This window comes from Etheostoma spectabile, chromosome 17, assembly GCF_008692095.1.
Source record: "Etheostoma spectabile isolate EspeVRDwgs_2016 chromosome 17, UIUC_Espe_1.0, whole genome shotgun sequence".
Classification (NCBI taxonomy): Eukaryota; Metazoa; Chordata; class Actinopteri; order Perciformes; family Percidae; genus Etheostoma; species Etheostoma spectabile.
In genome coordinates this window covers 22,238,866-22,261,720 of record NC_045749.1, presented here as the reverse complement: position 1 = coordinate 22,261,720, position 22,855 = coordinate 22,238,866, and the positions used below count along the sequence as shown (strand labels likewise).

Below are 22,855 nucleotides of genomic sequence, written 5' to 3'. Positions count from 1 at the left end.
GTCAAAATCATAGGCGTAGATTTTGGAGCGGGATACAGGGGACATGTCCCCCCCCCAATTTAAGACAACCCACTTCCCAAAATAGGTAAAAATAACCTCAGGAGGCTTAAAACACAAATGGGAAACAAGAACTGTGTCTACTGCGCTACACTGGCGGGTTGAAGAAACACAACAGGAGCGTGGAAATTAAAGATGTGATTTATGTTTTATGTAGAAACTTTGGAGCTTCTGGCTTTCACAAGGTCTCATTCTGTAACAGATTTGTTGAGTAGATGTACATGATTCCTATGAAAAATCCCAAAACATGAGTGATGTTTTAAATCTGCAGATAGTTTACAGGTTAGAAGAGTATTGCACCACAAGTTGTTAAATTAAGAATTTGACCTACAACATTTCCTGGGGTCCCATATGTCCCCCAATGTGTCCTTCCCAATGCTGAAACAAAACCTACGCCCTTGATCAAAATGGTTTTTGCAATTGAATTCATTCATTGTGTTGACTTTATAGATGTGAGCAGACGATTAACTCATTGCTTGTTCACAGCTGTATGAAGAAGGAAAAAGAAGTTACCCAGAAAGACGTGCTGCCAAAAGCTTTTTTCTTTTCACCTTCCCTACAGCATGCACCGGGGGACTGAGACTAAGTGCTGTTTTGTAATGCCCACTATCTCACAAATACCGAGAGCAGGATTCACACAAAAACTGGTGCCATTGGGGAAAATGATTCCCTTATTATGTATCTCTCCCTCCTGAAACACCAAGCCCACACAAACAAGACTATCATTACTCCACCATCAGGGTCCGAGAAAGCTCTAGAGACCCAAGTGATATGACAGATGACAATATGGGATTATGGGAGGAAGAGGGAGCGAGAGAAAAATAGGGTGGGTGTGAGTGGAAGAGAGGAGCGATGGAGCAGGTGGACTCTCATCCCTCTTGTGCCTGCAGATGGATTTATGAGAGGGGGCCCAGTGCTGGCTGTCGGCCGCTGTGATGGATATGAGATAAATAGTGAAAAACATGTAGATTCAAATGACAGTCAGGCAAGAGACACGCAGGGGTGTCACAGTATGACTGGACAGCTTAGAAAAGCCCTGATGGTGAGTGACTCTGCTACATTCAGGTCATATCCAGTGAAACAAACTAATACTACTAATAAGCTTGTACTGTAGATGTTAAATTGGGAAAATGAAATGAAAGCAGCGTCTGAAATTCCTGTAGGGACAGTTTTCTCTTATGTTAACAAGCTGGCTATAGATATGAAACATGATGGACATAGGTGTAAATCCCCCACCTAAGGGTTGTCCCCCCTTAAAAATATCATTAAAACATATGGTGTATTGTAAATAACATAATGATCATAATGTGTAAGTAGTTAACCAATATAACCCCCCGAAAATGCTTTTTAACTTTAGAAACATACAGTATACATTGCTGGTCATGAGTATAGGAACCCATGCTTAGGTCTCAGGTAAGGAACAGGGAGACCAGGGACAGTCTGGTGTAGAGTCTCAGGTAAGGAACAGGGACACCAGAGACAGTCAGGTGTAGAGTCTCAGTTAAGGGACAGGGAGACCAGGGACAGTCAGGTGTAGAGTCTCAGGTAAGGAACAGGGAGACCTGGGACAGTCAGGTGTAGAGTCTCAGGTAAGGAACAGGGGGACCAGGGACAGTCAGGTGGAGAGTCTCAGGTAAGGAACAGGGAGACCTGGGACAGTCAGGTGTAGAGTCTCAGGTAAGGAACAGGGGGACCAGGGACAGTCAGGTGTAGAGTCTCAGGTAAGGAACAGGGGGACCAAGGACACTCGGGTGTAGAGTCTCAGGTAAGGAACATGGAGACCAAGGACAGTCGGGTGTAGAGTCTCAGGTGAGTGTGTTGAGCTTAGTGTAGGTCAGGTTTAGCAAATGAGCTTTACCAGTGGCTCACTAATTTACATTATGATCAGCTAATTTAACAAGTGTACAAAAGCCTTGTATTTATTTTTAATGGGGACACTTTTTCAATATAAGTTATTATGTGTTAAGGTATTTTTGTGGCTTGATTACAAATGTAAAAATAAATAAAGGGTTTTAAAGAAGAATATCTGTGTCAATTTAGTCAACACTGAACAGAAGGATAATGGTCCAGTCCCCATGCTCCACTAATGATAGTATTAAGGCTTTCCTCTGTGTATACATATCCTCTACAAGTACAATTGAGGCTGTATTATTTGTGTCCCCTTCAAAAAGTGCTCTTCAGAAATAACCAGACTTTCCTCCACAGCTCTGCAAAGGAGGGTCTGGCTAGTCCACACAGCAACAGAGTGTTTGAGTCACGGGAGTAAAAAACTATTAGACTGAATTCTTAACTTAGTTAGTTGTCCTTCTAATGTTACTTGTACTTACTCAAAGTGGTCGGACAAACCCATGGAAACATGCTAAATATCTGCATCTGGTGTTGTAATGGCCTATTTTCTTTAAGAAACCAGCGTAGGCCCTGTAGCCCCTCTGTCGGCTGAGCCCTTAACCCCAAAAGACAGAAGACTAGAGCTTCCTCCCTCGAGATGTCATTACCCGCTCTTTGAGAGGAGATCCATCAAAGGGAGGAAGAGACGGAGAAGTATTCAAACAAGTTGGAAGGGCTGCACAGAGACAGAACCCCAACCGCTCACATGAGACTCGTTTGGATTTTTCAAAAACTCAAGAATCACACATCCTCTAGATCAACGCAGTTCTTTATGGATAATCCCAGGGAAACCTTGTGATAGCCTTTCCCCTAGTTTCACTAGAGTTTTTTTCTTTCCTCACTGCGATGCGAGCCATTTGTAAAGCAAATCTGTGCACCATGCTGTGCAGTGTCAGACAGTCCTCCCGCCAGTCTGTCCCGGGAGACGGCAGGACAGCAGGAAAACTAACTGTGACCCACTTCCCTGTGAAGCATCCATCCATATGCTGCTGTAACACACAGATCATCTCTCTCAACCAAATACCCCCGAAACGCACTCTATGAGCATGCCCTCCTCTAAATGAACCCCGCACACCAGGCCGAGTCCGGCATGGCAGCGGCGTGTTGAGCCCCAGGTCTGGAGGAGGGAGCACAGACCACATGCTGAGCCGCAACATGCAGCTGATTGAACTTTGTCTGGGAGCAGACACAAAACAGAGCTGTGGAGAACACACAATCAAACACTTCATTTTGTTGTCGTCAACTTTGAACTCAGGTCCACAGTTTCCCCTGAGGGGGCAATGCTGTCACATGCAGTGTTGGGCAAGTCACTTCCAAATTGTAATATATTATAGATTTCTACATACTGTCATTTTTGAGTAATTAGTTATATTACAATATTACTGTCTCTAAATTGTACTGCGTTACACTACTCAAGCATTACTGTCACCAAACAGCGGATATTTGACTTGGCAGCTAGCATGTGAATTTCACCGGATCAGTAAAGTCTCCTCTTTATCCATTTTATCACATCATAGGTTATTCATAATGTTTTGTAAAATGTATATGAATATGCAAAGTAAAGTTATACAAATAGATAATTAAAATGTACAAAAGGAAAGTAGGAGAAAATGAAAACACTCAATTAAAACTACCTTACAACTTGAATGGCGCAATAACTCCTGAAATTAATATCCATCTCGCAAATGTCTCTGCAGTCACCTCAACCATCGAACACAGCAACAAGAAATTATACTCACGAATTCTTAAAAAAACAAAACACCACTAAATGTTGCATATTAACTCACATTACTGAAATTGTAACAGGTATGATATAACCCAAATTTAATTAGTAATACGTTATATTACTGTGTTGCAGGAATAAGGAATACATTACTGTAATTGCATTATTTTTGTAACCCCTGAGCATTCATTCTCCTATCCAGAATTGTCATGTGGCCTAGCCGGGCCGTCCTCCGCAGCGCTGTGGAGGAAGGTCTGGCATTGCGAGACTAGCCCCGAAGCAAACACCGACCTAGCCCCTAGAGGCAAAACAAAGTCTCCCCTGTGCTTCCTGTCCACGGTCTGGAAGCCAAAGCAGGAATGGTTAACAATCAGAATCAGAAGAAGCGTTGTATTTCCTGTTGGTTTTTCACATTAAAAGTCCGACGCTATTTTGGTTTTTCAATGCTCTTATTTTGAACCCGCCAAATCAGGAAATGTTGAGTTTCATCAGCAGTAGCTTAACACAACTCCTACGCAAACATCAAAACGTAGAATAAAGCAGATGTATAATAAGAAACGGCAGCTCTGCTCCGTTCAGATATATTTTCCTCTTTGATTATACTTGATTTCACCCACAACCCATCCACTGTTAATCAGAAGGTTTGTTTTTATGAGTCAGAATACCAGCTGGTGTAGCCTATATGGATGTTGTCGGTGTGCAATTTGTGAAGAAAGCAAAGAGGATGTTTTTTGATCTTGTACAACAAAACAAAACACGCAATAATGAAATCCCCCTCCATGGATATAGAGCCACTTGGCCAGCCGAGCCAAAACACCTATCAACCTCAATATCCAACGGAAAATAATCTCAAAATGAAACTGCACAGTGTGATGTCATCACCGCTTTCAAGCAGGAGCTCACTTCGACTGGGGTGACTGTGGTTCAGCGGTACAGTGGTCGCCTGCCAATTGGAAGATTGGTGGTTTGATCCCTGGCCCTGCAGTCCCATGTTGAAGTGTCCTTGTTGTCCAGTCCCATGTTGACGTGGGAAAACCATGAAATCCATTCTTAAAGCCTTAAAACAAACAAGCCCATCTGTAGTCTATCTGGGTTTTACAAAATGCTTCTACAGAATATTGTCCCGACCTGGTCAGCATGATATGATAAACGTAGCTTCAGGACGCGCACTCCCTCATACAGTAAGCTCCATCATATGATAATATCAGCTGATTTCTTAGTGATATGGCTTTGTCCATATCTGGTGGATAGAGAAACCATTGAAACTAGTTTTCACCCACAGCGCTTAGGGGCGTTACCCGTTGGCCCCCCGCTTACTACATTTTGGTTTGGTTTGGTTTTTATTATTACTGTTTGGATTGTATAGGAGAAGCATTGCTTCTGATGCAGTTTATTTTGCAAACTCGGTGCGTGCATCCTGTCCAGATGCTCTGCCACTTTCACATTCAACACACAGAGGCTTTAAGGTCAAGAAAGCAATTTGACTTCAAAAGTCGAAATGGAAAGCGATAAAATAATGTCACAAATTGGAAAACTGTTTCCCATTTTTTGAAGTATAGTTCTCTCAGTGGCCTTTGCTAGTGGCTGGACGGACAATGTTCTGATGCATCCACAGTTGACTTTTAGAGTATAAATGATCGGAATAATTAGCGCCCTCATTATGTGTATGCTCCCAAAGAAGCTCCTGCATGAAAACAATCATCTGTCGTCAGCCCTGTGGTCAAAAGAGGTTTCATTTGCACTAGCTAGTGGATGAAAACTATTTATTTTAAGGATTTAAGTATTTTACAATTACAGTGTATACCATTGGTGGAATGTAATGTATGTTTTTTTCAGTCTTTAGAGCTTCGCGGGGGGTGGGCCAACACACATACACACAAACACTGGCACACACACCATACACAACCTCGTCACTCCTGTTTTATGATAGCTATCTATACTATAGTATACTACTAAACTATACTGTGTGGTTTGGAATGAATGGGAGAAAACAGGACGGTGAGTAACACGGAGGATATCACTATATTATTTTTTTTGTGTGGACGTTGTAGTTAAGGCGGCGGGCGTGTTTTGCTTTAGGCGTCCAATGTGGTATTAGTACTTTTACATAAGTAAAGGATCTGAATACTTCTTCCACTACTTGTGTTCACTTGTATTTCGACGGAACTACCAGGACAATAAGAGCCAATGTTTTGAGGCCATCTGGGCCCCCCCGCCCCATCCCGCCTTTTCTGTCCTCCTACCCCCATCTCCCTTCCTCCTCTCCTCTTTCTTCTGTCCCTGTGTTGAGCAGTTCGGTAATTGAGATTCAGACTCACAGATGGATATGCCATGCATGCTGGCTCCGGCATCGCTGTAACACGTCCAGCTATCTGTGGAGCCGGAGACCTGAGAAGAATCCCCGAGCTTCAAGGCCCCCGCATCGCTGAGGCAATTAGAGCAATCTCCCGCCTTGAGAAGTGCGGGCGGGCCTCAGTCAGACGAAGGTAATTGCAGCTTTTCATACACAAGGCCCGCTCCCTTTTGTGATGCCGCGACAAGCGTCGCAGGTTCAGCCAACCCAAACTTTTGTCTAATTAATTTGAATCTGCAATTTGCATAATTGAATATTTACACAATGTAATGCATTCTCCACCTTTTGCAACTGACATCGGCTTGTGTTTGCAGACTTAGACTTGTCAGGCCGTTGTTTCGCATGTGTATGGCAGCAAACATTTGTACATGACAGGAGTTTGAATGTGACCCTGAGCCACGTTTGAACAAAACTTGGAAGTCACAACAAGAAATCAGTGTGTGACTACGCACAACAATGAGCACGATCGGTTCTTATTTGACAGAAATCTATTATTTTGCCTGTTTTTTTCGGACAATTTGTTGAACAAAATTGAGTAAATGAAGCCGAAAAATTACAAAACTGCTAAAAAAAAAAATTATTGAAATACTACTGTTTAAATCAGTGAGAGTCTGACACAGCCCAAGTCGCGACGGTAAAAGATTAGGGCTCCTATTGATGTCTATGTTCTGCTTGTTGTGAGTAAATTGCTGAAAAAACACTTTTGAATTGATATTTATTCTCAATTCTTATCAGTTTTAGCACTGGTGGTCCTTTGGGGTTGGCTTAAACCTTTTTTGGGGGGCACCAACAATTTCTCCATGCAGGAAAAACCCTGAAGAGGTTTCCCCAGTCAACCACTAAAACCATTGGTTGGCACTAGATCAGTTATTATTGTTTTTTTTAAAATAAATAACAGCTGATAAACTTGATTGCTGTTCTATCCTGTTGACTTCTCTCCACCTGTCTGATGATGGCTGCCCTCCAATGACTGAAATGGATTGAAAACGATTAAGGCCGTTTTATGGCTGTTTTATGGCTAAACCCACTCTAACCTTCTGAGAACCATCTGAGAAGCCGTAATTGGAAATAGGCGGGAAGCACTTGGGAGGTGATTGGATGAACCATCTGTCTATCACGTCCGGCCAATCAGAAAGTTGGCAGTTCGATCCTTGGCCCTGCTGTCCGTCCTTTGACATGGGCAAGACAAGGAACCCCGAGTTGCCCCGTTGCTGCCCCATCGGAGTGTAAATGTGTGTGAGTGGCACCTTGTACAGCAGCCTCGGCCACAGTGTGTGAATCTGTGTGAATGGTGAATGGTTCCTGTACTATGTAGAATAACTGAGTAGTCGTTAAGATGAGAAAAGATATATAAGAAAAGTCCATTTACATTTATACTGTTGTTTTAGGACCAGGTAACCATAGTCCTCAGATTGGACAGATAGTCTAGCTAGCTGGTCTGGATTTACCCTGCAGAGATCTGGACCAGGTAACCTAGTCCTCAGATTGGACAGATGTCTAGCTAGTTGTCTGGATTTACCCTGCAGATGCTGAGGACCAGTGTACCATAGTCCTCAGATTGGACATTAGTCTAGCTAGCTGTCTGTTTTACCCTGCAGAGATCTGAGGACCAGGTAACCATAGTCCTCAGATTGGACAGATAGTCTAGCTAGCTGTCTGGTTTTACCCTGCAGAGATCTGAGGACCAGGTAACCATAGTCCTCAGATTGGACAGATAGTCTAGCTAGCTGTCTGGATTTACCCTGCAGAGATTTGAGGACCAGGTAACCATATTCCTCAAAAATCCACCAGAGGTTAGAACGCCAACACAGAGACAGAGGAAGGGACGGACATCAGGCCAAATATGAGGGACATCCATCTGAATTTCTGCTTCAAAAGAGCAATCCTGGAAAAAACAATGTAGTTGATATACACTGGGTTGTAGCCTAACATGATTGATTCTCAAGTGATCTCATGATATTACGAGAATCCAGCTGCCGTGCAAGGTAATACCCACCCCACCACTTTGCAAAACATTGGGACAATTAAAAATGAATAGTGTGAAACCCCCGACTGGACACAGATCACTGTACATCTGCTTCAGTGAATCCTAGCCAAACATTATTATCAATGGGTGCAGGAGGCACGGATCCCTTCAGCTACCTGCAAACATCTGCAGTGAGCCAGCCTGGAAAAGAGCCAAGACAGGCAGCAGAGCAGTGCCTCACACACTCTGAGTGGTGCCACACACCTGCTATCAAACCCAGGATAGTGAAGCTTTAGCGACTGCTTGGCTGTCTGTCTGACTGGTGTCTGATTGGTTGGTTGGCCGGCCAGCTGGGCAAACCTGAGAATGAGCTTTATTCCCTCAGCTGCCGTCCCACAGCCTGCTGTTTGTTGTTCTACCTAACACTCACTGTAATTAGGCAGATCCAGCGCTGCCAGTAACACGCACACACACACACACACAGGCATGCGCACATGCACCTGCATGATTGTCAGATTTCCTCATCTGGTTGATTTGGTCTACAGGAAGACAGTTTCCATTAACAGTAGAAGAAGAAACAAGACAGGTGTTCAGAAGGGTCACAGATTGTCTCAAAAGCACTTGGAGATTATTTAGCAACTGACATGTGATTAAAGCTTTAAAAGCTCGCCTTTTGTTTGACGAGACATCGCCACCAAATATCCCTGTTTATGGAACACACCACCTGGCACTGATAGATGTTCACTGCTCTGCACGCAGCTGACTTCAAAGTAAGAGGAACACAAAGCAAGAGAGAGTGCGGCGTCCCTGAATGTGAGGAACGCCACCGCGTTCACAGCGCTGATAGTTTACCTGTGCGTTGACTTTCAATAAGTAAAGGAGGGTAAAAGGGACAAAATCTAATCCTGTCTCATAAGCACTATTCATAAATGTTCAAACACTGCACAGACAGAGTAAGGACTCAAAAATCCCTTCTTTTCACCTCTCCCCTGCTAAGAGATTAAATTCATTAAAATCTTTAAGTAATTGCGGCTTATCTGTGGCAGAGTAAATATTCAATTAATAGTGCCGTTTTGATAACTGTGATTCCTTCAGTCCATGGCGCGTAGGCTTGCACGTCTCCCCGTCATTAATTAAAATTTCTCTTTGGAGGTCAATTAAATTCCCTTTAAACTATTCATTAGCCACAGTACAGAGCAGCACAAAAATCTATTAAAGGAGGAATTCATCTTCCCTATGCAGTTTCTGTGTGTGTGTGTGTTGTAAGAGAGGGGGGTTGGGCAGGGTGCATCTTTCACTTCGCTTTCCTTTCTGGGCAGAAAGTGGGTTTAAGCTCTCCCCGTGTCGAAGGCGGCGAGCCGAGCCGTGGCGAACGGCAGCAGGAGCTCTTTACCGCTCTCTGTGGCGTGTTTGGCCAAGGCTGACTGGCTGCCAAACAGCTAGAGACCGAGCGCGGATGAATCAGCACTGACAAGGTGAAGCCAGCCTCGTGTTCGCCGGCTGACAGCTCAGGTGCTCAGAGAGATGGAGACACAACAGATTACATTTAGGCCACTGCAGAGAGGGAAAGAGAGGGAGAGAGAGAGATAAAGGAGGAGAGTGTCCAAATGGCTTTTGGACTCTGGGAACTTTTCTCCCAGATAACTATAAACTTAGACTCAACTTTGTGTGGGTATTAATGGGCGCTGTCAATGTGGAGCTGCTGGGCAATATGGAAGACAATATTTTTTGACCAAATACATTATTAAATACACAGTATGTCCATACTGTGGTGATATTGTAGGGTTGACTTTTGGTGCTTTCACAAAATATGAACACAATGAGATTTGTGATAAAGGATCACCAATAATGTGGATACAATGACTAAGTGGGTAAAGGCAAATAATAGAACAGCTAGAACAGTCTGGTTCAGTCTAGGGATTGACTGATACTGGTAAAGGCCAATACCAATACTGATTATTAGTAGTTAATGAAACCGATAAGGTTTCCATGAGTCCAATATGCCCCTGGTGGTACTCGGATGGAATCTCTGATTAATTTACAGTTGCCATCCTTTCCCCCTGCAGTCATGCAGATGGTCTTGGTATTTGGTGCTCTTCCTTTCAAAGGCCTGTTCACACCCCTCTTCCCATGGGACTGTAAGTTCTATGAGGATGATCTTTTTTGCCTTTCCAGCCAACAAAATTACCTTCATAAACTGAGTGCACAGACATCCGTTCTTAGTTACGAGCTGTGATGGCAAGACAGTAAGCCGAGGTCAAATAAATGGTTCAAAAACACTGCAATCATGGCTCCAAACAGGATCTAAGGGAAGTGTGGATGAGGAGGTGAATATTTTGAACAGCCCTGTTGAAACTATAGTGGACGAGCACAAGGGCCAGTCGCAGCTTAAGCAGTGGATGAGAGTTCAGCTGTAATTAAGTAGTGGACGAGGGTTAGGGTTAGTCACTACTTAAAAAGGAGAATTCTGGTCGCTGTCAGGGGTGAGACAAATGAAACCAATCGGTGCTGCCCACACCGATATCCTCCTGCTAGAGTTAGCACCCAACAGGCTTAAACAGGGCAAGTTTTAAACCTGTTTTGAACCTCTAAACATGTTCAAATTGTCATTACCAGTGCTTACCCATGTGCAGGGATTCCTTCCAAGTGAACACAGTGAATCTGACTGCAGTAGATGTGACAGAAAGGCAGAAATTGACTAGTGTGGACTTCACCGGAAAACAAGAAATAAACCGAGGTATGTGCACTGGCTGAATTGACACAACTTGTCTGCCTTTCTGTCACATCTCCAGCAGTCAGATTCACTGTGTTCACTCAGAATGAATCACTGTACATGGGTAGGCATGTAATGCCATTTGAACATGTTTAGAGGCTAAAACCCTGTTTAAAACTTGCCCTGTTGAAGCCTGTTGGGTGCTAACTCCAGCAGGAGGATGACTCGGCGTAGGCAGCACTGATTGGTTTAGTTTGTCTCCCTACTGACAGCACTACACATAAAAAAAACAGAGCTACTTGTTGAAATCGAACGGCGTTCTCTTTAAGCAGCAGCTTAAGTCTCCAGACCACTTGCTAGCAGCAAATCATGCAAAACAATAAGGAGATAAGACCTGAGTTACCTCCCATTTGGATTAAGTTGGAGCGGGACAGAGTAAGTGCAGCGTGGCTGCCGGCAATACACTTTTATTGAGAATAAACCTGCCTCCTGTGTGAATGTAGCTGAATAGGGTAGACCTACGCTTTTCTATTTTAACATGAGACATAATGGTGGCAACATTTCCTCAAGTGGTACGTGGTGTAAAAAGTTTGAGAAACACTGTTGGATCTTAACCCCCATCTGAATGGATTTACCATCATCCCTCAAACCTTTTTTCTATTTAAGGATTACCATAGTCTCACAACTGCAAGAAGTCACCTTCCAAGAAAACATCAACATAGGTCGTTTCAGGATTTTAACAAACGACGCAATGCTGTATGGAGGACAGTCTCAAGGTGGTGTACGTCTTACCGATTTGGCTAGTAGCATTGTTCTGTCCCTTAATGTTTGAGATGCCAAAATAACACAGTGGTCTGTCTCTACTTCTCTCTCTCTAGTCGCCTCTGATTCATCCTAATAGCAATACAATTGTGTCATTGTGAGTGATGTCCTAACTCCGGACTCACTACAGGGTAGCTGCTCTCAAAGTGGAGTCCTTGAGGGAGCAGCAGGGGAGCCTCGCTCAAAGACAAATTGTTAAATCTAATTTCCATTCCAAGTAGAAATTATTCCAACAGGAAAATGTATGAGTGACTATTCTTACCACAGGTTTTCTTACTAATTATATTATATTCTCTGAGAATGCGATTCAATTCTGAATGATTAAAAAGCCAAGGACCAAAATCTAATCAGTCCAAAACGGGGGTCCAAGGATATAATATGGACTATTTGTGAATCTGTTAGTTGATCTTAGAAGCGTACCATTGGTGGTAAACTGCAATGTGTCCTATGTGCTTGATCGTTGCTCAAGGCTAACCCTGTACAAACTGCTGGCATGGAAACATAAACTAATCATAGCATTAATCTCGCCATGCAACTGTGCACTTTTGAAAGCAGCCCATCTGTGAAGGCTTCCCAATTAGCTGCTGTCATATGGCACAAGATGGAGCAGCATTCGAATACACACACTGTCATCTGTACAGGAGGAAAAGGTAAATAACATGCTTGACTTATCCCGTGGTAGGCTGCAGGGTTTCATCTGTAAAGCCCTTAAGATAAAGTCGAGGCTTTTCCTTGAACCAGAACACAACCATTGTGCATCACTGAATAGGTGAACTGTTTTCAATTTTATCTCCAGCTGTGTTTGCAGGACAAATAGCTCCCATTGTCTGCTAAAACAGATAGCGGCCCAGAGGCATCAATCAGGGATCCACACCCTATCAAACTACAACACCACCAAAACAACGCCAAAACAATGGCAGCACGCGTGCGAGCAGTGTAGTGCATCATTTAAAAAGATGCAACAAAGCCTCAGCATCCATCAAGCTGACAGAGAATAGCGAGCGTGTGTGTTGCATTTGTGTGTCTTACCTTGCGTCCACCTGTGTTCAGCTTTATGGGCGTGAGGAAGGGGTCAAAGATCATGTGGCTGGTCTCGATGTTAACTGGCGACTGCCTCTTCCCCACCGAGCACAGGTTCCAGGCCGAGTTCACCAGGCCCCAGAACGACGGCACTGCAACACAAGAGACAGAGCGGCGGTTCAAAGGGCGAGCGTCTGCAGCGGCGAGATAGGGACGCATTCCGCCGAGGTCACCAAGGGCGACGGGCAGAGTTTGTGCTGCCAGACCCACAGTGGGAGAAATGTAATTAGCAGGGTTTTATCTGATGTGGGCTTTGGAAATACTTTGGGATTGAACCTGCCGATTGCTCCTAAAAAGTCTAGTTATTTTAATGTTTGAAATCTTTTTTCTAATGCTAAAGTGTACAAGATTGGCGGACAGGATCTTATTCTTGATGTGTATCGTGTATATTAGCTATTTTTTTGCATGTGTTCAATGCATTGTTTTGAAACTTTTAATAGAATTGGAACAAAAAGGTCAGCAGAATATGTTCCTACCCTTAGTGTGTCATACCATTGTTCAAACCATTGTTTCTGGATCAATGGATGAGTGTTTTGTTCTCTAAAATGTCAGAAAACGGTGAAAATGTGGATCAGTGTTTCCCAAAAAGCCCAAGATGACGTCCTCAAATGTCGTGTTTAGTCCACAACTCAAAGATATTCAGTTTCCTGTCCCAGAGGAGAGAAGAAACTAGAATATATTCACATTTAACATGCTGACATCAGAGATCATAAAAATCAATCAAATCTGATTGATTATCAATAGTTGAAGATTAATTTAATAGTTGACAACTAATCAATTAACTGACTAACCTTTGCTCTGAAGAACATAAATCAATACATATAGACACAAAAATATATGGCATGCACACATGCCAATTGTTAGTGCATCTATATAAATATATTGATAAAAAAGCAAAAGTCATTTAAGCACATAATTACATAAACGAGCAACACAAAAATCTAGTTAGGGCTGGGGAGTATATTGATATTATATCGAGATTGTGATATTAGACTAGACATGGTTTTAGATTTTGGGCCACTGTTGGGCCAACAAACTTCAGCCTGTCAGTCAGTCATCAGGGCATAGAGAACACTGTTGGGTGTACAACCTTAGCCTGTCAGTCAGTCAACAGGGCATAGAGAAGTGTAACTACACAGCAGCAAATAGGGATTATATGGAGCCTGGACTTTGTTTATGGCATCCTGTGTTGGCTTGGACTTTATGTTGTAATAAATCCTGCATTTTGGTCCACATTCCCTGCACACCGCATAACACTTACAGGAGACAGAATCAATGCAGCAAAGAAATAAATACTTATTCTACTAAAACATTAGATACTATGTATCCTACAATGCAACTATATCATGTTTTTTGTTCTTTCAAACTTCAGGCTTCCACTTTGTAAATGCCGGCTTTCTGTATTTCAAATCTGTCTCCAAACCTAGGTGGAGTTAACCTGGATGACGTCATGATGACATCATCATGGGCAATTTCCAACCCCTCCCTCTGAATAGAGAACATATTACAGACGTGAGAGCAGTGGAATCAGCTTATAATAAGCTAACACGTGTACTCTGAGACTGAGAGGACAGCATGGCACAGTGAGAGAATGTCAGCGCTGTGGGTGTGATAGCCCCCTCAGTCATTTTCCCATGTAAGACTACACCGGGACCGAGAAGTCATTTCCTTCACCAGGGTTGGAAGCAAATGCTTATCACACTCTACTCCAGCAAGAGACAGTTTTATTATTTTTTTTACTACAATATCTGCTAGAGCCTAAAGCAGCATTATCCATTTAGGGACACAGTATTGCGCAGAGATGAGTTGCTGGAATCGTCCTCCACTGAGATTTACCAACAAAAAGACGGCCAACTTGAAATTTGAAAATATGCAAACTCGCGATGAAACCGAGGAGAGCAGACGCTACGGCATGAATTCAAAAGCATTGGGGGGGGTGGACCAATACAGCATAGCATCGCAATATTTCCCGTGGCAATACTGTATGGACACAGATGCCAAGTATGGACTTTTATTAAATATATAATGTCAGTTTGCTTGACATCTTGCAGCAATAAAATTGAAGTGAGATGAACAAATGGAGACATTGATCTTTTTAGATCACAGTTGTTTCCTTTTGGGGATACCAGTTGAAATTGTGACAAATTTATAGTTGGAAAAAAGGCAATATATCGAAAATTACAATGTGTTTTAAAATTGCAACAATATCGTATCGTGAAAATAAATAACGTGATGATATCGTATCGTGGTGACTCCTACTCCTCGTCAACAGGTCCTACAAGACTCTGGCCACTGATTTTGTTTTTTGCGGATTGCTCATAGGCACGCTCTACAGAGAAAACACTCCGTCACTGTTCAGATAAAAGCGTGGAGTCAGGAGACACCCCCCCCACGTTTCACATCGCTTTAAATAACCATCCAGAGTGATTAAAGATAAAAGATCACACGTAGGTTCACTATATCCAGAGAGTGGCGACTGTGCTAAAATGAAAGCTTTGCTTGCTAATGCTGCCAAAGGCGGGACTTCTGTTTGTGAGCTGTCAACACTTTGACTTAGATACGTGGGCCCAATACCAAAGTCTGGACTCAGGACTCAGGACTCTGGTGCGTGTCCTCGCCAAATTCATAAGGGCTCAGGGTTGTCCCAATGTCGAGGTTCCTAAGGGCGTGAGGGTGTGAGTGCACACTCACCGAGCCCTTTCTGTGAGTCTGCTGCAATGCAGACGTTACCAAAGCGAATTACCCATAGTTCAAAGCGTTTACCGCCGAGACCAAGGGGAAATCCGGAAATTACAAAGGTAAACAACAGCACGCCACACGACCACGGAGCAGGGCGGACCTGTTGTCTCCTGGGCCTCGGCCGTGTGGAAAGCAACAAACTTAAAATGAAAACTCCCAAACTGGCAAATGTCAGCAACATCTTTGTTAAACGTCGCCATGGTAACATGTGATATGGTGAAATGCTGTCCCAAAACCCTTTATACCTATCTGAGCCCATGTGGCCTCACACACTCACTCACTTAGCACCTGACATCAATCAAGTCTGGGAGTCCTTAGTCCTCAGGACTCACAGTGGGATTGGACCAGTGTCTGTCCTCGCGCTGTCACAACCAAATGCTTGCTCTGCAAGTTATAGAGCGTGGTCCAAACCTAATCTGTAAAGTGGCCTGAGATAACGTCTGTTATGGTCTGACACTATGAATAAAAATTGAATCACAAGTGGAAAAAAAAACAGCTGCCTTGCACCAAACCAAAGCAAAATAACAAATACTGTTCCTTTTATGAGATATGGATCTAAACCTGACCTCAAGTACAATGTTGTGCATTATGCTGTCTTACACATCAGGAAGAAAAGTTGCTCTGACTCATACCAGCAGCGTGGCGGCAGCTTTGTCTGCCAGTCGGCATGAGACAAGATGTGTGGTCGCCAGTCACTTCCAGCAATCCTTCTCCATTTCTCCCGTCTGTACTGGAGCTTGATGAACTTTGGCAGACTGGCCTCTTGAGCCCTGATGTTCATGAGCGAGCGGAGCAGTGAAGTGCGCTGCAGGAGGAGTCTCTGGTAATCCTAGCCAGTTCTGTATAATGTATAATATAATGCAAGTTCTGTATAATGTATGTATGTGTCTGCATAATATTTTAATTTCCTCTTCCTAGGAAAAGGAAAATAGGCCTATTTTAATTCAGATTGGCACAATGGCACGTGCAAAGATTTAATTTGTTTGGCCTGTCTGCCTGTAGCATCTAGGCTTTACCACAAAAAAATAGTATACATCTACATCTCTTCATGATATAGCCTGCCTATTAATTTCTGTAGCCTCTTGGCCGGTCATGTTTGTAAATGAGAATTGGTTCTCAAACAGTTTACCTGGATAAATAAAGGTTAAATAAATAAATAAATAATTGTTTTTCAGTGCCGGACCTCTAATTTGCGCAGGTGTTTGGTACCCTGTCTAGTGTCTCTGTGTGTGTGTGTGTGTGTGTGTGTGTGTGTGTGTGTGTGGGTGTGGGTGTGTGTGTGTGTGTCTATTTCTGCGTTTGTTGTTTTGTCTCCCTCCCTCCCGTCTTTCCTCTCTTTTTGTTTTTATCTTTGTTGCCGTGGGACGTGTTCTCCATCTCAGTGTGTTGTTTGTAATTGTTTTCACCGTTTGTTCCAAAGAGTAAAAAAAGTGGATCGGCTGCTTTGTGCAAAATGTTTTCTTATTGAAAACAACAATGGCATATAACCTACTGTAGGGTTCAAGACCCCCCCCCCCTGCCCCCAGCATATAGCCTACTGTAGTGTTCAGTTTCACACTAACATATCTCTCACACAATGTAACACAGTCCTAATAAAAGGGTGAAAAATACCTAAACGGGGGGGGGGGGGGGGGGTCAGGATAGCTGTGTGCAATGATATGTGGTCCTTTCGGGTCTCTCCCTCGCACTCCACTTAAAACGTAACATTACTACTCATTGGCCGCCTCACGAGCCCAAACGTCGTGTGTGCGGCGTGCTTGTTGTTTAGCTGGGTCCAGACTGGTTCACATTATTTTAAGAGGATGGAGGAATGAAGGGGTGCAGTCTAACCTGGAGTGGACTGGTGAGATGGAGAGAGAGACTGTCTCTCGCAACTTCATTCAATAAAAATACAAAAAGACATTGCAACTTTTATTGCAATTTAACAAAAACTGTCGCAAATTCGGGCATTTTGGACCACAACATTTCCAAAAAAAAGTCTGGCACTGGTTGGTTTGGTTTGTCTTGGTGAACCCTCAAAGCTTGGTCTTGTCTCGGTCTCATTCCCCTCAAAGTCTTGGTTCTTGTCTCGGTTCATTCACCTTAAAGTCTTGGTCTTGTCTCGGTCTCTTTCCCTCAAAGTCTTGGTTCTTGTCTCAATGTCAACCCCTCAAAGTCTTGGTCTTGTCTTGGTGTCAACCCTCAAGTCTTGGTTCTTTCCGATGCAACCCTCAAAGTTGGTCTTGTCTCGGTCTAACCCCTCAAAGTCTTGGTTCTTGTCTCGGTGTCAACCCTCAAAGTCTTGGTCTTGTCTCAGTCTCAACCCTTGAAAGTCTTGGTCTTGTCTCGGTCTCAACCCCTCAAAGTCTTGGTCTTGTCTCGGTCTCAACCCGTCAAAGTCTTGGTTCTTGTCTTGGTCTCAACCCCTCAAAGTCTTGGTTCTTGTCTTGGTGTCAACCCCTCAAAGTCTTGGTGATGACATGGTCTCGGTTTAGGTGGACCTGACTGAACATGGGTGTCATCCTTTCTTGATTTGTGTCTGGGTGGGGGGTGTGATGAAGGCAAAAGGCCCCAAAAAAATCTTAAAAGATTGGAATAGGCCACATTTCTTAAGGGAACTCACGGGTCTGGACCTAAATCCTGAGGTGCTGACGCAATGCAATCCACACACAGTTCGAAGGGATGTTCAGAACATTGATAATATTTAATTCATTTTTGAAAATGTATTATAATTTCCTTTACAGAAATGTGTCTGTACAACTTAAATTTAAATATACTGGTCGTTGTATTCCTTTTTCTAATTCATATTTTTACTCCTCTTCTAAAAAGTATTCTTAATTGCACAAAGCCTCCAGAGGCGTCCACCTTGCATTTCATTGCACAGATTGTATAAGCATGTAAAAAAAATAAAGCCTGTGAATCTTGAGTATTACTCTCATATGCAATTTTGATTGGCTATAAATTGTATTGGTAATGATCCACAAAGAATTTAGTAGCATGGAACATAAAATCCTCACTTCTGGCCAAACAGACCAATAGGAACAAGCCATAAGCACATCACATTAAAGCGAGAGAGAGAGAGAGAGAGAGAGAGAGAGAGAGAGAGAGGTCTTCTGGTGCAAAATCCTTCATGAAAAAGTGTGTGAGTGAATCGATCCATTAAACCCGGGCCCCTTGTCGTAAATGTACCCGTAATTATTAGCCATTGATAGATGCCTGAATGCAACCAGAGCGGCGTGGGACATCACTCACATCCGGCACAAGCACCTCTGCCAATAATCCACACCCCCCCTCCTGGAGCTCGGATACTCCTAAATTTCACTTAGGTGGCTCGCGAGCGTTAGAGCCACTTCCATTTCTTATTGGCAAGCTGTAAAAGTAGACAGGGATATATGGTGTGGCCTTTTGCAGATGTCGGACAGAGTGGATGTGTGATATGCAAGTGAAAAGGGCAAACGGGGGTGGGAGGCTTCCGTTTCATTGGCCAACTTCATCACACATTCTTATCAAAAGGGCCTCTGCAATTAGGATTAGAATATCAGTTGGGCTTATTTGGCACAAAAAAAAGAACAAACAGGCAGCATTCACAGCAGCTGGGCAGTCAACTTAATAAAAATAAGTAATAATAATAATCACAATTGTCCCAGCATCAAAGGTCCAAGTGTCCGCTCATCAACTCCACATAATGCACACAGTACATTAGAGGTAACTACTCCTCAACCAGGGTATATGTAATGGTATATCATGGTATATTATTATGTTTTTGGCTAATACAGTGAGCCAAACTGAAGTGAGATACGGAACAATAAGTGAGATACCAGAAAAAAAAATAAAAATTGAAGGTCCTTTTTTTCTTAATCATATTCATGTCTCTTTTTGTATTGCATTTCTTTAGCATGTAGTCCTAATGTATTCATTTGTCTTTGAATTGCACTATTGTTGTCCTTGAGTGCCAAGAAAGGCGCCTTTTAATAAAATGTATTATTATTATTATTGTTGTTGAAAGGTGCTATGATATTATAAACAAAATATTATAGAAAGCCATGAAAGGAAGGCCAGTGTTGCAGGTTTAGTTTGCTCAAAAATATGTATGTATGTATGTATGTATATATATATATATATATATATATATATATATATATATATATATATATATATACAAACACACACACACATAGAGATATTGTCTGTCAAACGGGTTCAATTTGCCTTTCTAATTTGATCCATGTATGATACTCTGTGTTATGACATCAGAGTAAAACACACTTTTGACTATTTATGGTTAATGTCCTTTTACAGCCAAATGTTCCTTATTATTATTGTTATTATTATCATTACTGTTATTATTATTACTGTTATTATTATTACTCTATACTGTCTTTCACTGTATGTCTTACAAAAACGGATGCTGGAATTTCAATTTCCTCGCAGGAGTCATCCCAAAAGGATTAATAAAGACAAGTCGAAGTCTAAAAGAAGTGATTGGGACGTCCCTTCTTCGGACTGAGTGCTGTGACTTTCCATGCTTGTCACTAGGCTTGCACAATTAATCATTATAAAATTGCGTTGTCAATTCACTGTTTCCAATTTAATTTTCAATTGACTATAATTCTCATTTAATCTTACGAGCCGACTGCATCCCAAACACTACTTCTGTCTTCTGTTCATTTTAAACATAGACTGTATAAAATGGGTGTTGGAGCTCTGTAATGCGCTATAGGATATGTGCCAATAATAATCTATATTTGGTACTGCCAATTTGTTTTGTTTTGTCATGGTTCATGGGTGCAATAAACATTCCACTTCCTGAGAAAAAAAATCATGGCAGAGAATCGTGAAATCAATTCTAAGCAAAAAAAAATCTTGATTCATATTTTTCCCTAAATCATGCACGCCTAGTTGTAACTGTCCCTTTAACAAAGACTGTTGCTTTGGGGGGCCCTGACCTTTTTGGAGCCTGGGGACCCATCCAATTATCCATTAATGTGTAAATGTATGTAAACGATGGGTCATATTTATTACATGGGTTAAGACATATATTCACAACCCTAAATAACAGCAAAATCCCCCATTAGGTTTTCCCATCAGTGACCCTCCCTCACACCAGAGCATTTGGGTAAATAGTGAATGAGAGGACACTAATGTCCATTACAGTGGTATAGAACAGGGGATGTCCACATTAAATCTTTGGCTTACTAACAACTATGCTAAGACTTTACCATATATTACCAACTAATATCAACTGGCAACTTATAACAGTCAGAACACGCTATGGTTCAAGTCCATTGGACAAAAAATATTGACATAACATGTATTACGGACAAAAAAAAAGCTTTTTTTTTAACAGTGCATGAGCTGTGTCCTCTGCATGGCCGTGTGAGGCCATGTTTGCAGAATAATTATGCGGCTGCCTCGGCAGGGTCTGAGGAGCACGCCGGGTCGTCCCTGTGGGCTTATTAGAGTTCAGGGTTGCGGTGAAGGTGGGATCCAAGGTCTGAGGAGACGCTCACCCGGACAATTAAGCCCTACATTAATTACTTCCACCGCAGAGTAACTCACAGATAGACATGTAGTTATAAATCCAAAGCCTGCAGAGACATACGTTCTCATTATGGAGATCTGGCATCAGAGTGCATTATATGGACTTATGCAGACACACCCAGAGGGGGTAAGGCTGCACCCAAGCCAGGAAAATGAATATATAGTACAGACTATACTACAACTACAAAAAGTAAAAAGGCAACTATTCCCAAATGACAGCTAATGAGACACACACACACACACACACACACACACACACACACACACACACACACACACACACACCAGTGTTGCTCGCTGCTATGCATTTCATTTAACAGAACCAGGCGCAGAGATAGCCTTAATGAAATGTCTATATTCTGTCAACTGGATATGGATGAAAAGTTAGAGTAATAGTCTTTGGGAAACCGGAGGGAACTGGAGGAATGCACACACAGACACACACATGCAAATACACACAAAGACACACAGCATTTCTCTCTCTCCTGCTCTCTCCCTCTCCCAAAGACCCAGATGCATCCTGTACATCAATTCCTTGGATGAGCCTCAAGAAAAAATGTATAAAAACTGCCTTCCTTTTGTAACTGCTGACGCAAAGCTGGGTTGCAAATTTGCCCGCAATGGGAAAGAGGGAGGGAGGAAGAGAGAGAGAGCGAGAGAGAGAGAGAGAGAGAGAGCTCTAAAGGAAACCTAACAGCTTGGGGATAAATGCTTGCTTAAGCAGGTATGGAAACCCACATCTTAATGATAATGAATGTCTAAGAGCAGCATTAAAGGAGCTGTCATATTCTGCTAGCTCTCAATTTGAGACAGTGCTCCAGCGCTGCAGGTTCCATCTTGTTTACTCACTGGGGGGCCATTTTAACATTCTGGTGCGTCTGTGAGCAGAAGGAGATATGCTTTGTGTTAGAAGCTCCGGGGACCAGGTGCAGCACATTTATGAAAATGTTTTCATTGTTTTTTGAGCCAAAGGGAACTGGGAGATTGTAAAATGAAGAGCGTAGGGGCTAGTATAGATGTACAGGATATAAATGCACGCAGTTCCTGGCTTGTGTGAAAGAAGATTAGAAGGCGTATGTGTGTAATACCAGTGCACAGAAACACTCAGGGGCCGAGGCAGACATGAAGAGAAAGCAGACAAGAGAAACTAAGTCGACTCAATCTCTAAGTCCCAGAGTTGTCAGGAGCACCCGCACTGTACTAACTACTAAACAAGTGAAACATATGGTGGCCCCGAGAGCTCAACGCACAGCAAATTAGTCTTAGTGTCCTCTGGAAACTGTGTTGTGTGCTACGTGCAGGGTGTGATTTTCCAGGGGGGGAATGCGTGGCATTTTCTTCCTTTCTGGTCTACATATCTCTGCCTCTACTGAACGGTTTTTACACTCGGTGGGGATAAAATGTGCCCCCTGGACTTTATGTTGACACCACGTTGTGCTATTTCAATTTGAGATTATTTCCATTGAATACGGAAGTTAGAATTGAAGTGTTTTGGGATGGTTGGCTGAGGGCTCTATATGGATGGTGGTATTGGAAAGGGGGGGGGCTTTTTTCACAAACTGCACCCTGGATACATGTCAAATTGGGGAAGATGTTTCGTCATTTGCTTGTGTCGTGTCTATTTGCATGTTTTTCTTTTTTTGCAGTGTGTTGAGCTCTCGTGGCCACCGTAGGAAGAAGCCGACAGGACACAGATGATTGGGAACCGTTGGGGGGTCTGTAAATAACATCCCAGAGTCCGGTCTAGACCTGCTCTTTCATTGAAAGCGCTGGGAGATAACTGTTGTTGTGATTTGTAGCTGTATAAATAAAATTAAAAAAATTGAGTAGATAGTTCCCTTACACACCGTCCCAATCGTTGCAGATCCAGTACTGTGTAAAAGTCTTAGGCAGGTGTGTAAAAATGCTGTAAACTAAGAATGTTTTCAAAAATACAAAAAAGATTGTTTTTATCAATTTAGAAAATGCAAAGTAATATATATATATATATATATA

The 22,855-nt window shown here is 42.7% G+C and overlaps 1 protein-coding gene across 1 annotated transcript in view; it reads right to left on the bottom strand.

Moving 5' to 3' along the window:
• Positions 1-22,855, bottom strand: part of LOC116705503 (carbonic anhydrase-related protein 10) — a 205,151-nt gene that overhangs the window by 112,744 nt on the left and 69,552 nt on the right. The window contains exon 3 of the mRNA XM_032541706.1: positions 12,551-12,693. Within this exon, the coding sequence (XP_032397597.1) occupies positions 12,551-12,693 (143 nt within the window). The remainder of the gene's footprint in view (positions 1-12,550; positions 12,694-22,855) is intronic.